This window comes from Peromyscus leucopus, chromosome 4, assembly GCF_004664715.2.
Source record: "Peromyscus leucopus breed LL Stock chromosome 4, UCI_PerLeu_2.1, whole genome shotgun sequence".
Taxonomy (NCBI): domain Eukaryota; kingdom Metazoa; phylum Chordata; class Mammalia; order Rodentia; family Cricetidae; genus Peromyscus; species Peromyscus leucopus.
Window position 1 is genome coordinate 113,392,831 of NC_051066.1, and position 20,925 is coordinate 113,413,755.

The window sequence follows — 20,925 nt, forward strand, 5'->3', positions numbered from 1 at the left end:
TGGCAAAGTGAACCTCCAGGGATAGGCATACACATAAAGCCATAGGGTGTGTTACATAATGACAGCAGGGTATCATTATTAATCCAACCCAAACAGCTAGGAGGAGAAAAAAATAACAAAAAACCCCGAGAGAGCACTAAGTCTCTGTCTTCATCCCACACCAATCCCAAACTGTTTAAAACCCTGTTAGTGCAGTGGGCATCCCCTATGAGTGCTCCCAAACAATTCACCTCCACACTGCAAGCCATTAATCCAGTGGTATTTATTCAAGCAGTATTCACACTTGTCAAATAACCAGGGAATCGAGGGATCCCACAGCTCCCGCCTTCACAGCAGCCCCAAGATTTTCTTTTTAAGAACTCAGATAAGCTTTGCTGTTTGAAAGCCTCTAAAAGTGCGTCACCCTGGCCCCTTCCAGATGCTCCATCAGACTGAATGACCAGCACCAAACAGTGGGATGGAAAAGCCAGTAAGAACTACATAAGCTCAGAAGAGGCCACACTGTTCCATGTTTTCATACAAAAAATTTAATAAATATTACTTTTCAAAATTTATTGCCAGGAACAACACATCAGAGATGCATTTTTTATGTTCATATAACACTAATAGGACAATACAAAGTATCTTCCCAGTCTCAACAGTGAACCAGGATTACTCTGTCTTATAAGCCTTTTTGATCTTGAACTTGGTAATAGCACTTTGATATCCTCACTTAAGGCAGGCAGTGTACTCTATGGTAAATCTAAACAGTGATCTAACTGGACATTTTATGGTTCAAGTATTCAACTAGCTTATTAGAATACTCCCTAAATGCAGTAGACAACAACGAGATCAAATCTACAAGTGGTTCAGCGTTACATACGAATGGTGAAAAGGAATCAGAATTTACAAAGTAAGATTGGTGTGCTTCCGCCTTCACACAATTAATTTGATATTTTGAATGAGATTCAACCACTCACATTCTGGCTACAGCAAGTCATAGCTCAGCTCGTTCCCTTAAACTGCTCGGTAGCAGATTACCTGCCTGTCTCTTTTCAAGTCTAAAGCAGGAAAAAAAAAAAAAAAAAAAAAAGAACAAAGAAAAAAAAACCTGTTCTAGACTAATTCTCAATCTGCCCCAGTCAGTCCTTAAAACGCGTCTTAAAGTGATGCTCTAAAGGAAGTGTTTGAACACCTGACATCGGAAAGAAAAAATTCCATCAGTATTCCCAGGTGAAGAAGCCTATCTTATCCTTTCAAGAGAAACTACTATTCCAAAACACCTTAATTTTGGCTTACAGGCAACATGTAATGAGAAAAGTTCACCAAAAAGGAAAAAAAAAGTCATATTCTTACAACACTATCAAAAACCTTCAGTTCTAAACACATTGCGTATAAATAAAAAGGAATGATGGTTTAAGGCTCTTGATTATTAAGTTAATAAATCAAATATACACAGTGATTAATAAAAAAAATTATTTACATAACTATACAAAAATTCTACTTTTGACACATTTTTTCCTCTTTAAATTCTTCATTTTACCAGCAACTGCTGACATCAAAGCCCCCCTCCCCCAACAACAAAAATACAATAAAAAAAATAAATAATAAAGTCATTTGTGATAGTTGCTGTGGTTCTGAGCTTGCAAAAAGGCACTTTCAAATACAGAACTACTTGTACGTCATCATAAAACCAATATACAAAAACAACTCAAGAGTCAATAAATATAAATAGAACTATGATCCTAATGCTGCGTCACCATTAGGACCGCTGGCACAAGTGGAAGCTCCTGGCTAGGGCTGGGCAGCTCCTGGGAGCCCCGATGTGTCTGTCGGCTGCAGGGGAATGTACACGCAGGCACATTCACTAGTTTTTGCATAGCGTGAGCGCTGCACTCGATTTCCCAGCCAACCACAGAAACTACCAGTGCCAGTGGAAGCCAGCTTGTCGAAACTTAAATTAACACAGGATTCTACGTCAACAGCCTCAGACTGGAATACGACAACAGTTTAAAGAAACTACAAGCCCCGGGGTGCCCTCAGACTCTACCTATGGTGGCAGCCCACTGTCTGCTATACGATGTACTCCATCCGGTTCAAGCTCTGGGCACTTTCCAAGTCTCTGTTGTCCTGTTTGTTTGTCCAGTTCGGGTGTTTTGTTGGTGTGCCGCTGGGGGCCTTCTCCTCCCTGTCTACCAGTGTGTACACTGGCTGTTTGGCAAACCTGACTTTCTGCTGGTGTTTATCCATGTCATCCTCCTCCACTTCGGAGTTGTGTGTCCTTATTTTGGACATTTTGGAGTTTTTGTTCTCGTAATCCTTAATGGGGACTGTGTTGGCTCCATGTTTCTCAATGGGGTTTTTGATCTGGTTCAGCTGTTCCCGCACGTTGTTGGTGGTGTTGTCCTCGGAGGCAGAATGAGTGTGGCTGTTGGGCTTCCGCCGCTTCCGAACACACCAATAGAAGGCTGTCACCAAGCAACAGACCCAAGCCACTGTTAAGACAGAGCTCAGCAGAGGAACCAGGAAATCTGTAAGATAGGCAAAAGACCAATGAACTCAGAAAGAAGAGCTATCACCATGGGAACAGAAGAACACCAACAGTGGTTCTCCTGTATTCAGTTCCTGAGAGGAGCACTGTGGGGACAAGTCCCTTTTCACAACTGCAGCTACAGTCTGCCACTTCACAGCCCTCTAAGATATTTGTCTGCAGAGGCACCTGCTAAATAGAGAGGCACTCCTATGGTCCCTCCTAACTTCACAGGACAGGGATTGCTTCTGGTCCCAGGGAGTCTGGCTACTTTGGTGGCTCAGGATCAAGGCCAATTTCAGAGTCAACAGAAAACCAATACAAGCATTAACAAGGCAAATTCCCCCAGAGTCAGTAGCCCTGGTTTCTGATCATCCTGAACGGTGGCACTCCAGATCATCAAAAGGGGAATTTGAATATCCTGACAGACCATCAAGCCATCCATCCAGCGAGTGCCTGAAGTGCTCAGGACCAACTAGCTGTGCTGGAATCAAAAAGCCAAAGCTGCCTTTGAGCAGCATCAACAGCTCAGGGCAGGTACTGCTCTGCCCCAGGACTTTGCAGTGGATCCGGATCACACTCCTTCTTCATGGGAGCTTGCCAACAAGAGAGAACATACAGCATGCTAGTGGCAGGGAAGGGTCGGGTGCATCTCTCTGCCTTCATCAGCCAATACCAACATAGGTTTTGTGACCTTGGGCAAGTAGATTGATGGGTCTGAGTTTTCTCAGTAGAGAAAAGGGGGCTTCTAAGATGCAATAGGTGACTGACTGTCAGATCATTCCTAGCTGATGGCTTTCCTGGACGGTGTGGTCAGATCAATTTCACAGCCACCAGGAAAGGATACGTTCCAAATGGACACCCACCTGTTCTGTTTTTCATAGGACGCCTCTGAACTCTGACTTCTGCAACAGCAGCAATAAGTGAGCTGTTTCCATCACGTTTACTAACAAGATCTATTATTTTATCAGTAATTTCCTTGATAGGATTCCCATCATCCCGGATGTCTTCCGCCGACTAGAAAAAAAAAGTGAATTATTAGATGGCAGTCATCACTCAAAAAAAAAAAACACCACAGCAAGGATAACTGATGCTTTCAATGCAATTGCTGTTTGATATTGCCTAACTTAACTCCCTGGTATCAAATAATGAGCACTGAAATGGTCTTATACTCACAATGGCCACATGTATTTCATTGTTTGCTGTCAGAGAAGGCTCACAGGCTATGTAGATTGAATATTCAGCAGAAACATTCTTCAGAATATTCAGATTCCTCAATTCACTGCAAATGTGCTCGGTGGTAAGACCCTGCAATGATTAAAAAACAAAAACATGTAAACACTCGTGTAAAACAATGGAAGAAAAAAGGCTCATGGCCTCAACTGTCTAGATTCAAGCCTCACTTCATTCTAAGAGACAACTTATGGCTATAGAGAAGTAGATGGACCCCCTCATTTGCCATACTGCTTTGAAAGAAGCAGACACACTCCCATCCCCGGTTAAAGAAGTTACATACCGGAGACATCATCTCTTTGTTGAAAGTGAAAGTGATGTTTGCACAGTTATCCTGGTAATAGGAGTCTGACGTGCACTTGGTCCTCACTGGCTGGAGACTGGAGGATCGGCATTCGCCCACACCAGTACAGGGGTGCACAAAGCACTGGTCATCAAGGACTGGAATGCAGCTCTGACCACTGGGGCATTCGCTGTGCCCTTTGTGGAGCCGGCAAGGTCTAGGGCCACACCAGACCTGTGGAGGAGAAAACAGGAGCCAGTGGCTTAGCAGGAATATCTACCCATGACTAACACTTGAGAACTATAGCAACTTCCATTGCCCTACCTTGGAGCAGGCGATCCGTCCATTCAGGCACTGACAGGTGTTACAGTCATCATCCCACCTGGTCCCATCAAGTATCACTCTCCCCATGGTGATGCAAGATCTCCCTGAAACTGAGAGGTGGAGACGCTTGAGGAGGAGTTTCCTTTTCCACAGACTGGATCATAGTTCTGAACTTTTTACCCCCTCCCTGTTAAGAAATAGTTACACCCATGTCCTTTGTCACATGATGACAGCTCCTCTTGCAATGTCAGGCATGGGCACTGGCCATCCCCACTGACTGCTCACTTTTGGTCACGTGACCATAGCAGTGTCAGCAGTTGTGACCTGAGAGACCCCTGAATGGAGCTTTCAAAGTTGAACTGCCTCCTACCCCCCCTCCCCACAATATGCTTGTCATCTATTGTGAAAAGTACATGCCTCAGAGAGAGCTGATGATCAGTCACTCAGAACTGGACCTGCAATCATTACTCTGCTCATTCATCATGCTATAAGCCACAAAAATGGATACTGCAAGCCACTGGGTTTTAAGGATTTAAGGAAGTTTGCTACACAGTGATTTTGTGGCAACAGAAATCAACAGCTACCTTCCTGCTTTTCCCTTCCTCCTTGAGCATGGTGCCCTCAGTGTGAACAGTCAAATGGTGACCACAGTGCCCACTCAACTCAGAAGACACACAGGCAGCCAGACCCTAGCACACCTACCTTCATGGCATTTGGCACCACTGTGTCCCGGAGGGCAGATGCACTGGTAGCCATTGATCTCATCCACACAGGTGGCCCCAAAGGCACAAGGGGAAGACTGGCATTCATTGATGTCTAGGAGAAATGGGTTCAAGCTCAGGCTTTAGTGGAAAGAGGTTTTTATTTTTGACAAACACGGACAAGCATCCAGATCCTAAGTACAAGCTTGGCGAATTTCCACATACACCAACAAACAGATCACTCATCGCTCATAAAGCCTCTATTAGCCACTGGCCCCCAAAGACCACCCCTGTCCTGGCTTCTAAAGCTGAGAACATTTGGAGAGGCAGCATTTTTTCCTTATGTTCTTTCTCTTCTGACTGTACACTTCACAGCAAGCAAGTCTGGCAATGGCTCCCTGATCATGGGTCAGAATGAGAATCTGAACTCCATTAGGCCGTAGAGTCTGTCCCAATGACTGGACTCTGGTGGCACGCTATAAGTAGGTACAGACAATGAGAAAGAGCAAAAGTGCAGCCAAGTGCCAGTAAAACTTCACTTACAGAAACAGGTGGGACCACTGTGGCCCCCCGACCGTCCTATGCCAAAGCCTGATTTAGAAGGCAAAGCAGATACAACCTATCCATCTAGCGCTGAAGTCCAGTCCATCTCAGACTGTGGGACTGCAAATACCACTAAAATTTCAAAGAATATGAGGAAAAGGCCAACCAAGTTCTGCACTTGTGTGTGTGTGTGTGTGTGTGTGTGTGTGTGTGTGTAGGGAGAGGAGAGATGTTTTTAAAAGTAGAGAAAAAAAAACCCTCAGAATTCTGTTTTTCTCTCACTTTTTGATTCTAATCGGTTCTCTGGGGCCTAGACTACAGAACAGTCTCTAGAAGCCAGAGACCCAGCTGCCTTCCTAGACAACAGCTTGACCATGGTTTCATGCTCGTCACGAGGGAAGCAAACACTTTCCTCGGGGCCCCCTCATAGCTTAGCTGTCATTCTATGGCTGACATGCTCCCTGAGAACAAGGCAGGCTGTGCCACCCAGAGAATGACCGGCGAGGATATCAGCCAGGGGTATTTAAATTCAAGCTGGATGAAGGAGATTAATTGGAACCATGGTCTTAATTGTCCTTAAAGATGAGAGATTAGAATGCTGAGGAGGATGGACGAGGAAAGCCATGGGAAAATGAGACACAGTGGTACTTACTTATCCTGCAGTCCGGCCCAGCAAAACCCGGGGCACATTCACACCGATACCAGTTGTCTCCATCCACGCAGGTCCCGCTGTTGTAACTAGGAAATCAAAGGTGACCTTTGTTACCAACATCCAGGTCTACAACCCATCCATCACATGAAGCCATACCTGCCAGACATCAGCTTTCACCCCAGGCCATATCTGCTGCTGACTGAGGCGCTTAAAGATCCTGATGCCTAGGTCCCACCCCCAGAGAATCTAATTTTCTAGGTCTCGGTTGCAGCCCAGGCACTGGGACTTTTAAAAGCTCCCCTGGTAATTCTCGTGTGCAGCCCAAGGTTGAGAATCATTGCTCTGAATGAAGACACAACCTGGATAATTAAAGTGTGGCCCACAGAGCAGCAGGACAGGGTCACCTGGGAGCTTGTTAGAAACACACAGCCCCACACCACAGATCTCCTGAATCAGAACCTACATTTTCAACTTCATCCCTGGAGATTACCATCACCTTACAGCCAAGTACTAGCTTAAAAGGTTGCCACACTTACCAAGGATGAGGACTGCAGTCATTGGTATCTGCAAAGAAAAAAACAACTTAACTTTGGGGGTCTCCGTAAAAATCACATTTGCTTATTTCCATAACACTCAAATGATGAAGTCACACTTAACACCAGTCAGATATGTTGAAAACCTAGTCTAAATTGGAAGCAGGCCTGGATCATACTCAGTTTCATTTGCCGTGGGATACATGTACACAGGAAGAGGCCCTGGTAGGGAATGGGGGCAGGGGGCGGGGGGTGGAATGGAAGGAGGCAGGCTGCTGGTCAGACCCAGAGCTGGGAACAGAGAAACCATCTGTCCCCACTTATCTCACGGGTGACTTTCTCATGGCCAGGTCAGGGCTGTATCCCATCAAGTCATTAATAAGAACCCAGGTGATACAGAAGCAGACATCAAACAGCAGTGTTTCTGGTTTCGATTCCAAGTCCCCATGAGTGTCAAGGACAGGCTGCAGTAGCCCAGGAGGAATTCAAGGGAGGTCACTCACTTTGAGTACAAATAGGTCCCTCCCAGCCTTCTTTGCAGACACAAGTGAAGGACTCGCCGTTGACCACACAGGTGCCTCCATTATGACAGGGGCTTGGCAGGCAGCTACTGTTTCTGGCTGTAAGACAAAAGGTTAAGACCACCCCTTCCTGAGGATCCAAGATGGTCTGAGAGGGCAAGAACCAGACCCAAGAGCATGACCACTGAGTCCCAGGAGCCTAGTGGCAGGTGAGCACAGACAATGGCCATGCACACAGCAAGTCCCACCTAAGGCAGAAGGTTACCTATGTTGCAGGTTGTTCCTTCCCAGCCACCAGGACACATGCACTTAAATGCATCCCCTTCATCATAGCAGGTACCGCCATTGTTGCATGTGGCCTCGTCACACTGGCTGTCACCTGAAGAAAGAAGACCTTAGAGCATGAGTGTCTGTGCTGGAGAGCTCCTCTCCCACAGAAGACAGACAGGGGGACCCTGGCAGCTACACTTACGGGAATGGCAAGTCTTTCCTTTCCATCCATTTTTGCAGTCACAGTAAAAGTCATTGACCAGGTCTCGACATGTACCCCCATTGTGACAGGGGTTCTGGCTGCAATCATTTATGTCTAGAACCAAAGAGACACAGCTGAAGAAGATTCCAAGTCCATGCGTGATAATAAGGGGCACCTTTCCTATGGTCAGCTCCAACCCTGGCTATCTATGCTGCTCCCAAGAACAAGTGAGTTGGTCCTAGGACTTCAATAATCACCCTTTTCAAGAAGTTCCCAGGTAGGAAGAATGAATACAAGTTATGAAGACATGATACAATCTTCTGGAATGCCCATGGCAATTAAAATCAAGATGTACAGAAATTACAATCAAATCAGAGAGGTTCCTTCCAGGCACTCAATCTAACTACCAATCTGTTTTCATCATTCCCCAGCAGTGGTTCCTCCCCACTGTTGCCCAGAAGCCTTAATAAATGCCAAGGAGATACATGAGATGAGGCCATTACAGCCACCGTAATGGAAATCTCAGGAAGACCGCAAAGAAAGGCTTCCCAAGGGAAAGTGGTAACCTCGTTCCACCCCACCCACCCTCATCCCTCACCCTGGAGCCATCTGTCCCCCAAGGCAGCAGCAACTCACTGGTTTCACAGAAGGCCCCCTCCCAGCCGTCACTGCAGATACACTTGTAGGAGTTAACGCCATCGATGCAAGTGCCACCATTTTTACAAGGGTTGCTCTCACAGTCGTTAATATCTGTGAAAGGAAGCACAAGGGAAAATGAGGAGCGGAAGGGCACATCATCATGATGTCATCCAGTACTACCTGGTGACCTTCACAGCTGCCTCCTGAGAATGCACCTGGAAACACCACCACCCTTTCCAGCCAGAGACTTCTAGAAGGTACCTCCCCCATTTTCTTTAAGACCCTCACATATTGGCTCATTTGGTAGGTCTGCCTGAGGAAGAAACTTCTACAGAAAAGAGGGACCACTCGAATGAGTAAGATTCATCTTGGGAAGCTCAAGAGGCTATTGGTGGTCTTATCAATTGACTACTACACTGCCATATGAGCCCTAAATAAACCTTTACTGGTCTCCTCTACCTTTGTTTCTGACTAAAGCAATTCAAACACAAATGCTCCCCAAGCTCGGTACCCACTGGGCTCCCAGGTCCCAGTGGAGTCTTACTTTCATGGCAGTAGGTGCCGGTGAAGCCTTTGTTACAGTCGCAGGTGAATTTGCCTCCCGACTGGCTCTTGCACTTCCCATGGGGACCACAGACGTTAGAGGAGATATACCGCACCCCTTCAGGCGTATCGTTGGCGGCCATGGCCACAGTGCAGCTGTCAATCACTGAAGACAAGCTTGGGATCAGACTCCAACCGCACACCCACAGACAGCATTTCTAAGCAGAGGACTTAGCCCATGCCTGCCTGATTGGAGAGGGTCACTCTTGGGCTAATGAATTAAGATTTCAAGAGGTACTTGGGGACCAAAACCCAACAATGTTCCTATGATAGGTAAAATTAAGACTCCCGAGTGGACAGAATATTTTTTAAAGTTACTTGTACATCGCACCTTAACATCTGATTTGTTAAATGCTTGTCAAAGAAGACAGACCACCTTCACACTTCATCTTTCTTTCTTTCTTGGTTTTCTGAGACAGGGTTTTACTGCGTAGCCCTGGCTGTCCTGGAACTCACTCACGTAGACCAGGCTGGCCTTGAAACACCTGCCTCTGCCTCCTGAGTGCTGGGACTTAAAAGTGTGCAACACTACTCCCTGGCTCTCCTTCTCTATCTTAAGCAAAGCCAAAGGACAAACCTACATAAGTTTAAAGTTATACTACCCAATAGAGTAGCTCTAGGCCAATCTACTTATTTTTAAATGAACTACATACACACACACACACAAAAGTGTCAAGCACTAGTGACATTCTAAATGTCAGCGGCCAACACCCTGCCATGGCTACTGTAACCTATGCAAACCCAAAACTTCCCCACTGCGACAGAGGGCCGCTGACTGTGCCCCTTGGAGTAATTCTTTTTGTCACAAACTCGGCCACCTCTGAACTGGAATGACAAATGGATTTCACATTCTCTCCCTTGGGCTACTCATACACGTGGGTCTCCCAACTGGCAGCCTGACAGATTAGCTCCATATGTTCTTGTTTCCCTAAGTGACCCGACAAAGCAGGAGGTAAGGCTAGAGACAGACAGGTCCAGGGGACGGGGGATACCTTCACAAGGGGTCGTGCGACAGTGGTCTTTCAGGTGTGAGCAGTTCTTGCCCTCATAGTCCTCCGGGCACTTGCAGAAGTAGTCACTGGCACGATTGTAGCATTGGGCACCGTTCTGGCAAGGGTTGGGCTCGCAGTAATCAACGTCCAGCTGCCGAGGGACAGGAGTAGGAAGGAGAGGGTCAAAGGGAAGCAAGGGTTGTCACCATCACGTCTCTGGGCAGTAAACAACTGACCCCCTCCCACCAACCACTTCTCCACGGAGGCACCCTACACACAACAGACCTATATGACCCCCAGGGCCTGCCATGTCCCTGAAAATCATGAAATCACAGGGCAGAGTGACAGAGCAGAAACAGGGCTATGTGTAAGGCGACTCAAAGCCAAGCACACAGGCCACAGTCATCAGGAAGAAACTCACTCATCAACACCCGCATCTACCCGCATTTGTCCAACAGAAATTCCCTAGTCAGTAGGGCGCTAGAGGATGTCAGAGCCTAAGCACTAGAGTAGGGGAGGGGACTGGGGAGGGTGGGGAGGGGGCAAGGGAGGGTGGCGGAGAAAAGGTTTCAACGCTAAAGCTTGGCGATCTGCAGTTTTTGCCTCCACTCACCTGACAGAGGTTTCCAGAGAAACCGGTGGGACACAGGCACTGGAATCTGTTGATTTCGTTCTGACAGTGGCCCCCATTCAAACAGGGGTTGCTAGCACATTCGTCAATGTCTCTTTCACAGTGATCGCCTGCATAGCCAGGTGGACAGATGCAGCGATAGCCATTAACCAAATCCTGGAAAAGGACAAGGGCGAGAGAAACACATGCATGTTTTTCTATGTATTCGAAAACACAGACCATCAGTGGTTTATCGTGACGGCTGTGGCTCTGGCAATTCGCTGACATGGCCACATGCTAAGCTCTGGTGTGGACTAGCAGTTCTGAATTCACGCCTTTAAATGGCTCTCAAAGGCCCAGGGTTGGTGAGAAGCTCAGCACTTCACCCGCGTTTGTAATCCTACAGGGACAAGGCTCTCCTAGTATCACATACAAATCTTAAGATTGTTCCCATTTAAGCAATGACTCACGTACCCGACAGGAGGCGTCATTCTGACACTGGCCAAGGCAGTCATTAATATCTAAAAAAAAATAAATAAACAAATCATCATGTTAAAGAGGCTCATAACATTCAATCGGCTTACCTGAAAAGTACAGGGCTGATAAAAGTTTCAATCAGATTTCCCTGTGCTTCCGGTGAGATAAAGTTTTTACGTTGGGTGGGGACCCTCCCTAATCCTCCCAGACAAGGGAGTGAAACTTCACATCATTGTTTTAATCACCTTATCAGAATATGCCCAATTTTAGCAGCTAACAAGCCTGATGAATGGTATGTTTTCCTTGCTCTGCTAGCCTGTCCACTCCCTCTCCACAAACATCCCCTTCCCGCTATAATATAAGGTTTTCCTTCTATTCAGCCAGAGAGTGCCTACACAGCTCGTACACGGCAGGCAGCGGCGGGTTCCATCCCTCCCCTACTCTAGTGCTTAGGCCTCTGACATCCTCTAGCACCCTACTGACTAGGGAATTTCTGTTAGACAAATGGATGGCAGGGGGATAAATAGATAAGAGACACCATCGACCAAGTTTCAGAGAGAGAGAGAGAGAGAGAGAGAGAGAGAGAGAGAGAGAGAGAGAGAGAGGAAGAAAGAAAGAAAGAAAGAAAGAAAGAAAGAAAGAAAGAAAGAAAGAAAGAAAGAAAGAAAGAAAGAAAGAAAAGAATCAAAACAGACACAAAGTCACTCACTTATGTCACAATTCTGACCCATCCAGCCAGGCAGGCAATCACAGTAGTAGCTGGCAATCAGATTCTTACAGGATCTGGCATTTACACAAGGTTTGGCCTCACATTCATTTGCATCTGAAAAGAAGCAAGGGTGAGCACTGACAAACAGGGGTTTGCAACCCCCCCCCCCACTATCCCCTTGAAAAGAAACACCATAGAGCTGGTCTGAAACAGGAGACATTTTAACAAGCTAGCTAAATAAGAAAGAGTAGGTGTCCTCTATTTGGAGCATCAGAGCCCTCTCCCCAGCCATTATCCAATAAGGGATGCTAATTGATAACTTTCCTTTGGGCTGCTGGCTAACAACCAGCCCCCAACAGAATGGCAGAAAGTCACCAGGCAGTTCTGGACAAAACCCAGTGCAATTGCTGGGGTTTAAATGTGGCAAAGAGAATGCAGACAGCTTATCCCTCAAGAGGTCATCCCTGTTGGGAACCCAGCTGAACACTCCTAGGATAGACGATTGACATGGTTCAAGGAATCCCAGGACTTTCCCACAGGACCTAAAAATGCTAGGCCATTTGCATGTAAGTTATTTCTCCCAGGCCCATTAGACCCTGATAATAAATTACTTAGTATGATGGAGTGCAAATGCACACACACTCACTGCTGGCCACATGCTCATCTTTCCGCACAGCTCTAATGAACAGAGCCAACCTTGGCTAAGAATTATGGTCACAAGAGTTTTCTTACCTAACTGACATGTCTTGCCAGTCCACTGGGGCGGGCATACACACTTGAATCCATTCACCAGATCCTGGCAGGTGCCCCCATGGGAACAGTTATTTGGAGAACAGTCATCAATGTCTGTCCAACCAGAACAAGAGAGGGGCAGCAGTTTAATTTCATTTTATCCACTTGGCAATTAGATAATGCAGCAGCACCCTCCAGAAGAAGAGCCTTCACCTAGGAACTGGACGTCTGCTACAAGTCTAAGGAAAGCCATGAGTAAGGAAGGTAATGAAAAGGCCCAAGCCTTGATTTTAGCTTTAAATCCCCCACTGCCCTAGTTCAGTTAATCCGTCCCTAAGCAGCGAGGGAAAGAAATGTAGTTGGAGACATACAGAGCATCAACTTAGTGGTGACAAGGGATATTCGTATCTGCTTTATCTTTTTAAGAGAACTCTTTCCTTCTTGGCTCAGAGATCAAAAAGAGGAGGCATGGAAATGTAACCTTCTTACACATGGGAAATCTTATTCCTGTGCATTGCTTTCAAGTTTTCCCAAAACTCACATACACAGAGGCTGCAAAAGGCCCCATCAGAGATCTCATTCATTTATAATGTGTGCCACACTTGATTTATAAATTTGCTCACCGAGACTGCCTGACAACCCCCACAGAGGAGAACTGCTTCTGCCCCGGTTAAAGAGGGCGCAGGAAAGGTGGAAAGGACTGTGCTGGGGCTTCAGAAGTCAGGGCAAGGGCAGGGGCACCTACTACCTCCAGAACCCACATCCTTAACCACGCCACATACTGCTCCTAAGGTGCCAAGGACAGTGGTTTTCAGGCTTGGCTGAACCTCATACTCCAGGAACTCATTAAAGACCACAGATTGCCTAATTCTAGTATTGTGTGTGACCAGAGCTCTTCACTGAGAAGCACCCCGATAACATGGTCGAACCTCACAGCCAAGGTGCAACTCAACTCCTGCTCTCAAAGGCCTCTGACAACATTCAAAGGCTGATCTGAATTCTCGTACCACAGGACTAGAGGAGACAAGTCCAAAACTCACATGCATTATCCATCTATTCTATCCATCACAGACACATCACTAGCCGCCTTAGTGGTTAGGAAGGGGATTCTGGGAATTGTCCAAGTGCTATTGGACCACGCACCAAACTGTTGAATGTACCCACTCCTCTCCCACCACTAACGTGTCCATTGGACAAGTCCAGGTGTCTCCCACAAACCCTCTCTTAACACAGTCTTTCAGAACAGACACGTGACAAAACCTGGGACTGACTTACTTGTGGAACAGGTGGGCCCAGTCCAGCCTGGAGAGCACTCACACTCAAAACCCAAGGCGGTCTCCTTGCAGCTGCCTCTGTTGTGGCAGGGGTCCGAGAGGCAAGCGTGCTCAGCTGTGAAACGAGAAAGCGGGTCAGGGAGGGAGTAAAGCAGGTGGCACACCTTATTCCTTCCCTTCCTGCTACCATCCAGTCTCCTGCCTTGGTGATTAGCCTAAGCAGATAACAACAACAACAAAAGCAAGTTTGTGACTATGTAACTCTGCTGTGGGGTGACTAGGGCAAAAACTTTCCAACTAAGCTGTCTCAAGTCAGATTTTCAATACCTGCTAGAGCCGAGGTTCATTTCAAGTCCCGCAACCTCCATTGTCAACACCACCTCAAAGCATTAGGGATTTGGAGACTTTCACAGGCTCATAGAAGGGCTGGGATAATAGGGGCTGTTGCATCTTTTTTACAGGTGTGTTAAGTGTATTGATTTTTCTTTGGGATTTTTCAATTTGTCATGGTTCTCCATGAGTATGTGTGAAGGCTATTATCAAAACAATGCCATCCTAACTAATTCTAAACAAAATAAGCTGGCTTCTGTTCATCAGTTGTCTAGCCCTGTCCTGCATTTGAGTCACAGAGTTTAGCTACAAATAACCCCAAAATCCTTTGGTGACCATCAATGTTGACAACTCAAGCTACCACTTCTCAGCTCCAAATTTTATTTTTTTTAAGAATTTCCTATTATATACTTTTGATTATATTCACCTCCTCCCCCAAATTCTCCCAAATCCAACCCTCCCTTCCCTACCCAACCCCCTTCCCTACCTACCCAATGTTGTGTCTTTAAAAAAAAAAAAAAAAAAAAAATGAAAAACAAAAAACTATTTGATTTTCAAACAAAGTGGACAGAAAATGAAGGCAAAGGGGTCCCGCCCAGCTTGGGCCACTTACCAATTTCACAGTTGGGTCCTGAGTAGCCCTCAGGGCAGGAACATTGGTATTTGTCAGGACCAGTGTTGCTACAAGTTCCCCGGTTGAGACAGGGCTGATGAGTTCCACAGTAATTCAGATCTGCCCAAAGGCCCGAAAATTATGAAACAAAACAAAACAAAAAACCTGCTAACTGGTCCCAGTTCTAGGCCATGCAAGTTTTAAAGATATGGCTCACCCCCAAAAAATCAACCTACAACTTTAAATTCAAATAGTCCTAATAAGAGGCCTTGTAGAGAGTTCAACAGGGCCAGGGGTGTACCTATAATAGTAGGGCACTAGCATCCGCATGACCCTGGGTTTAGCTCCAGCAACACCAGAAAACCCACAAGTGGTACTAATGTTGTTCTACCGAATAACCTCAGCTCCCCCAAATGCTGTCAAGTTCTCACGCCACCCCCAGGGCTCCACAGTGGTCATACCTTTGTCGCAGAGCTGTCCACCCCAGTTGGTCTCACAGAGGCACTGCCAGGGTTCATTGCATGTGCCATGGACACATCCCGGGTGCGGGATGCACTTATCGCAGTACAGGCCCTGCCAACCATACTGGCACCTGTAGACAGACAGCATAACCCACCCTTAGCCTTCGGAGCAGCCAGCGATGCACATAATTATAACACGCAGCTGTTTCTGTTTTGTCAGGAAGGCCAGGATAGCAGACTTCTCAGACTTGCAGGGAGTTCTGTATGAACACTTTCACAGTTGGGACAAAGGGTGTCCTCTCAGCCTGACAAAAGGAGAGTTGTCTGGGGAGCGGCCAGCATGGGGTGCCCTCCACAAAGCCATTCTCTTCTCAGGCTCCCAGGAATGAACTAAGGGGTAGGGACTGGCATAAATCAATCCCAGGTCCTAGTCAGGACAGACCGTACAAGAGGAAGGAGCTTCTGGCGACCACAGCCATACAACTCTGCAATGCTGCACGTGAAGCACTATTCCACCCCCCGTACAACCCCAGTGCACAGAACTCAGTGAGACAAGAGGGTGGCAGGGAAGCAGCTCACTGGTTCTGTAGAATCGAACAGGAAGGAAGGAGAGCGACCTCATTACAAAGACGGAGATCTCTACACCCATCTCTGTAGGAAGGAGACGGGGGCAAGAGTGCTAGGAAACAATCCCATAGATAATTCATGACCCATTACCCCGGCCAGGCATGCTGATTTATAGTTATTTCTCACTTTAGAAAACAAGAGGGGGAGGGGGAAGACGGGGGTCAGCTTGGTTTATATAGTTTTGGGGGAGTTGAGTTTCCCTTATAAGTACCTTGTTCAACAGACTCATGTGAGGTCACATGGAACTTTTGATGCCCAAACAGAAACGCAAACATAAACCTTCACCTGGGGTAGGAGAGGGCAAGGTCTCCAAGCCCTCTGCAACTTGAACCTCCCTCTCAGAATCAATCTCTAACAAAGGAGCTGGGGAAAGGCAGGGGCCGGCAAGCAGCCGGAGCATGAAGATGGAGCAAATGTAGGTCCTGCACAATCAGCCCAGAGCAGAGCCTAGGGAAATGCAGGGTCAGATCTCTCTCCCTCCCCAACCAGAAGGAAGGGCTTTCAGTTCCAGAGAGCTGGAGGCAAAGAGCAAATCCTGGTCATGGGAAAATTATAGAAATCTAGCTATTAGCTAATCACCCAGGCTGAGAAGCCACTGAACCCTTGAGAATCCTGACTACTTCCTAACTTCTCAAGACAGCCATCCACACCCAAACAGTGACAGCCACCAGAATGTGGGGCTTAAAGTTAATCAGACACAGGCTTCTGCTGTCTATAAACTAGACCATCAGTTGAAATGACAGGTGACTATTTAAAAGACTGACCTAAGAACAAAGTATGTCATTTGGTGGGAATAATTTTCAGAAGCAGATACCCAAGTTAATGGGAGGTAGGAGGGTAGGAAGCCATTCTGTCAGATCAGTATTCTTAACTTAGAAGACATAAGAGAACTGATGTCTTCCCTCAATGTCCCAAGTGAAGGATGGTTATGCTTCTTCAGTTTGCCTAATAAAACCAAGCAGGACAGCTGAGGACCCAACCTAACCTCCTAATTAATGAAGGTTCAATGCCCAAGCATAAAAAAGCAACCACAGGAGGCCATGGAGGACTTCAAACAAAAACAAATAAAAATCCTGACCCTAACAGAGACATCTACCAAGTTATTCCAGTGTAATGATAGATGATTAGCATTCTCATGAGAAACCGAGAGACTTTCCTGAGATGATGATTCATAATTAAGTTTGATATTTTTGGCAGGCTGGCACTAAACCAGCCTGTACACCCAGGAAGGGGCAACCCGAGTCTAACTGGGCACAACAAAACCAGTAAAGTCAAGGAAAAAAAAAAAGTCCATGTAATACATAATCCAAAAGACAACTTACAGGTAACTCGCCATGCAACTATTTCTGGAGCAGGACCCAACCTGAACTTCCTTAGCTGGAAGGTTCTGTTTTGATATTCTTTCAAGGCAGAGAGAAGGAACTGGCCTGAGAGACTATGCAAATGGCGTGTGGGAAAGTTGCACCTTGAGTAAATAAGGGCACTGGTGCGTGTCTGGGCAGGGAGTGGGAGGTGAGACTTGGAAAGAGAAAGGGCTCAATTCTGGAAACAAAGCCTGTTGTTCTGGCTGGGAGGGACCTCCCCTGCCCAGCCGTGTGTTTATTCTGATGACAGTAGCACACATCTCAGTCAGCTCACTGATACTCATCTGAGCAGGGTGCAGGCTCCAGGGCCTGAGCATATCTGGCACTCTTACTTTCTCCAGAACAACCTCCATTAGCAGAGTCACTGTAGGTGGCGTTCTGCTTGGTCTAGGACAGAGAGGCTGTTAGGCAGACGCCACAGTCACCGGCGACTAGGCACATCTGTAGTGGGCAAATCCTGTTCACGCTTCCTGCAAATCGACTTGCAGAAAGCAGGAAGAAACAACTCCTGGACAACCTGTTCTGAGTTTACTTCCAGATGCCTTGAATCTCTCTTCAGCCTCAAGTCAGCCCTCCCATGGCTCAGGAAAAGAACACAGGGCACAGTTAAGAGTCATCAAGGTCAAGCCTATAAGTGACCAGTTAGAGCAGTAGCCTGGGTGTTTACTAAGGGAGAAATCCCTCCGTAAGGTTGTCAAATTCACACTCCTAGGCCCAACTAAGGGCTGGGAAGTCAGTGGCAGTTGGGTAGCACCAGGAATCTACACTTCTAACAGTTCTTTGTTAATTCTATAGTTTGGGTACAACATAACCACCCTCAAAAATCAAGAACTACATTTCAGTGAGAGCATTGGGTAACTCGTGCTATGAGTTTGTGCCTTGAGCCTGTTCAGAAACCACCCTTGGCTCAAGTCAGAGCAGCCTTCGAGAGCAAAGGCCACAGGACTGAGGGGTCCACTTAGTGTCTCATCGGATTTGCTAATTCTTAAAGGCTTGGGGGAGAATAAAGCGTGAGGCCAGTCAAAGCGCCACAGACACCAAAGGTATTTCCTGAAACAAAGCCTTTCCAAATTGGCATAATGTACATTTCAAAAAGCCCCCCAAACCGGCATCGGAAGGGGAAACAGGCAGGCTAGGTTTCCGCTTGGCTTCAGTATTGTCCCGGACCATAAAGAACAGACTTCAAAGGCCAGCAGCGAAGTCTACATTCATCAGACTCAACTGAGCAGATTCCAGCACAGCCATTAACCTCTCAGCACCGGCCCAGCTCCCGCCTGCAAAGGGGCCAGAAGATTGTACTAATCCCATTCTAAAGAACGCTGGACTTTCGCCTATTGATGGGAAAAGTGGGGGAGGGTGACAGAGGAAAAGCCAGGGTGGAGGAGGAGACACAAGGAAACAAAGCTACATCCCAGTCCAGTCCATCAGCACTTAAGGAAGATTTACAAACATGTCTTATCAATTTACAAAACAGTTAATACAGGAAGATGCCAGCTATGCCCATTAAGTCTTGGTGGTGGGTTTTTTTTTTTTTTTTGCACCAAAGGAGAAGTGCATTCCACCAAACAGCTGGTATGATTTAATAAGCTTGGGATGTGCCTGTTTTGTGCACCCCACACACACAACTTTTTCATCCTCCAAAGAAAAAGAGGCACATTCACAATGAAGTCAGTCTCTGTGTTGCATCCAAAAGAAAACAAGGAAAAAAGGAGAAATTACTGAAGATCAGTTGGTCATTTACCTGCAGTCACCGGGGAGCTTGCAAGAACCATGCTTGGGACTGCAGCCCTGTCGGCAGATAGCTGCAAAAAAACAGAAAGTTTCATTAGTTCACAGCACTGCCTATGCCTTTCGGGCCACTGTCGTGAGAATGGCTTAGTGCATAAAATCAGGGAACCAAATAACAAAGGCAGGTTTAAATGTCAATCTGCCATGTTAGCAGATCCTGAAAGTACAATACTGTTTGGAGACAAAATGAAGATAGATGGTGGGGGAAATCCCTTCTCATGTCTATTCCTTGAGCCTTGCCTGGGCCCAGTTCCCCTCACTGAGAGACAGATAAAGACATCCTGCCTTCCCACCTTGACACTGTCCCACCACAGGATCTTCAGGGGGAACCTCCCACTAAATGCCTGGTTTCAACAATCCCACAGGGCTAAAGGACAAGGCAGGCTAATCTTGTGGCCAAGTAGCCTCACAAAGCAACTCTATACTCACTCATGGGAAAGAAAGAAATCAAGCAGACACTTAGGGGGAAAAAAACAACAACACTGACATTAGAGAATTTAAGTAATTGCTTTTTAATTTTAAAATACAATTACTGAAACTATATTGAGCAATTCCTTCTGTCATCAATTCCGGAAGTGCCATCCTTTAAACTGAAGAAAGGAATACTGCCCACCAAGAGGCCATATGCCCTCTCATGCCCCATCCCTCACAATTCAAAGATAAACAAAGGAGTTTATTTAATTATTGTGCAAATCAGCAAGGTACATTATATGTCTGTGAGGGCATAGCATATGACCTGGGATCCCCAACTCTATTTGCTAGAAATTAGAATTACTTAATTTTAGTAGCATAAGGGACAAAAGGCAGTGAGGGACTCTAAAGGCCTAGACTCCTTTGGACGGGTTCAATCGTAAGGAATATGAAAGTACAAGGTAACCATCTCACACCCCGCTCCTCCACCTTAGTGCTACAGCCTCAAAGATGCCCAGCACAACTTGCAGCAGTGACACGTGAGTCCAGGGGCAGTCATTCCCCATGGCATTGTCTGTTCAACCATCACTGGCCTAGCCTGTTCCTGTTTGGCATCAGGCTCCTCAGAAACAGTCTGAGGCGGGATGTGGTAATAGGAGAGAGGAATGGGGAGGCAGATGAGACTGAAGGAGGAGTTGAGCAAGGATATGGCCTCAGCTGGGGTCTGACTTCAGTGAGATCCCAGGGGAACCCCTGGAGTGTGAATCTTATTCCACAGGGTTAAAGCAAAGGGGCCGGCCTTTGTACCACCCCCCTCCCCATGTCAGTCATTCAGTAACTGTTCGAGGCAAGGATGGGGCAGAGAGTGGCTCCTGCTTGGCCAAGGACAACTCCCTGGAGAAGGAGCAGCTGCGAGCTGTTAGCAGCCAACAGTCACAGCAGCTGGGGGATGGGGACACCAGCTGGTAGAGGGGATCTTGACAGGGCACCAACAGACTCTTCTACACACAGCATCTTCATGCTTCGGTCCAAGATAACAGTAACATCCCACCCTGCCACCTGACTGCTGCAAGGGTGAGAACTTGGCACCAAAAGTGACACGAGCCAATGGCATTTGTCAATGCCCCCAGCGGCAGGCACACATACCTTTGTTACACTCAGGACCCATCCAGCCTTCCATGCAGGTCTTGTTGCCATTCTGGTCACAGGCATAGTGTCCAAAGAAGTCATCTCTAGGCCGACAGAACTTATTGCAGCCAAAGCCATAGTAGTGGTCATCACAGGTCACTCGGATCTGATACTCAAAGTGGGCAATCCCCGTATTTTGTTTCAGTGTCTGCCATTGCCGGCTGGGGTTTATCATGCCTGAGTGAGAGGCCTTTTCAATTATGCTATCAGGTTCTAGAGGGAGGAAAGAGATGAAACTCATTAATGTTCACATTAGCACCTTCTGCTCTGACAATTTTGGCTACTTTCAGACTAAAAACAAACACACACAGTACAAAAAAAAAAGTTATAGAAAAA

General features: G+C 46.7%; 1 protein-coding gene across 1 annotated transcript in view; it reads right to left on the reverse strand.

Annotated features, from left to right (window-relative positions):
* Nucleotides 1–244: 244 nt before the first annotated feature.
* Jag1 (jagged canonical Notch ligand 1) overlaps nt 245–20,925 on the reverse strand; it is a 35,317-nt gene continuing 14,636 nt past the window's right edge. The window contains exons 4-26 of the mRNA XM_028883592.2: nt 20,548–20,802; nt 18,944–19,004; nt 15,212–15,342; nt 14,751–14,870; nt 13,809–13,922; nt 12,534–12,647; nt 11,802–11,915; nt 11,090–11,136; nt 10,619–10,792; nt 10,006–10,156; nt 8,955–9,119; nt 8,408–8,521; nt 7,772–7,885; nt 7,565–7,678; nt 7,282–7,398; nt 6,782–6,809; nt 6,246–6,331; nt 5,052–5,165; nt 4,350–4,459; nt 4,026–4,259; nt 3,686–3,817; nt 3,376–3,526; nt 245–2,510 (exon numbers count right to left, since the gene is read on the reverse strand). Coding sequence (XP_028739425.1) covers nt 2,053–2,510; nt 3,376–3,526; nt 3,686–3,817; nt 4,026–4,259; nt 4,350–4,459; nt 5,052–5,165; nt 6,246–6,331; nt 6,782–6,809; nt 7,282–7,398; nt 7,565–7,678; nt 7,772–7,885; nt 8,408–8,521; nt 8,955–9,119; nt 10,006–10,156; nt 10,619–10,792; nt 11,090–11,136; nt 11,802–11,915; nt 12,534–12,647; nt 13,809–13,922; nt 14,751–14,870; nt 15,212–15,342; nt 18,944–19,004; nt 20,548–20,802 — 3,218 coding nt within the window. The 3' untranslated portion in view covers nt 245–2,052. The remainder of the gene's footprint in view (nt 2,511–3,375; nt 3,527–3,685; nt 3,818–4,025; nt 4,260–4,349; nt 4,460–5,051; nt 5,166–6,245; nt 6,332–6,781; nt 6,810–7,281; nt 7,399–7,564; nt 7,679–7,771; nt 7,886–8,407; nt 8,522–8,954; nt 9,120–10,005; nt 10,157–10,618; nt 10,793–11,089; nt 11,137–11,801; nt 11,916–12,533; nt 12,648–13,808; nt 13,923–14,750; nt 14,871–15,211; nt 15,343–18,943; nt 19,005–20,547; nt 20,803–20,925) is intronic.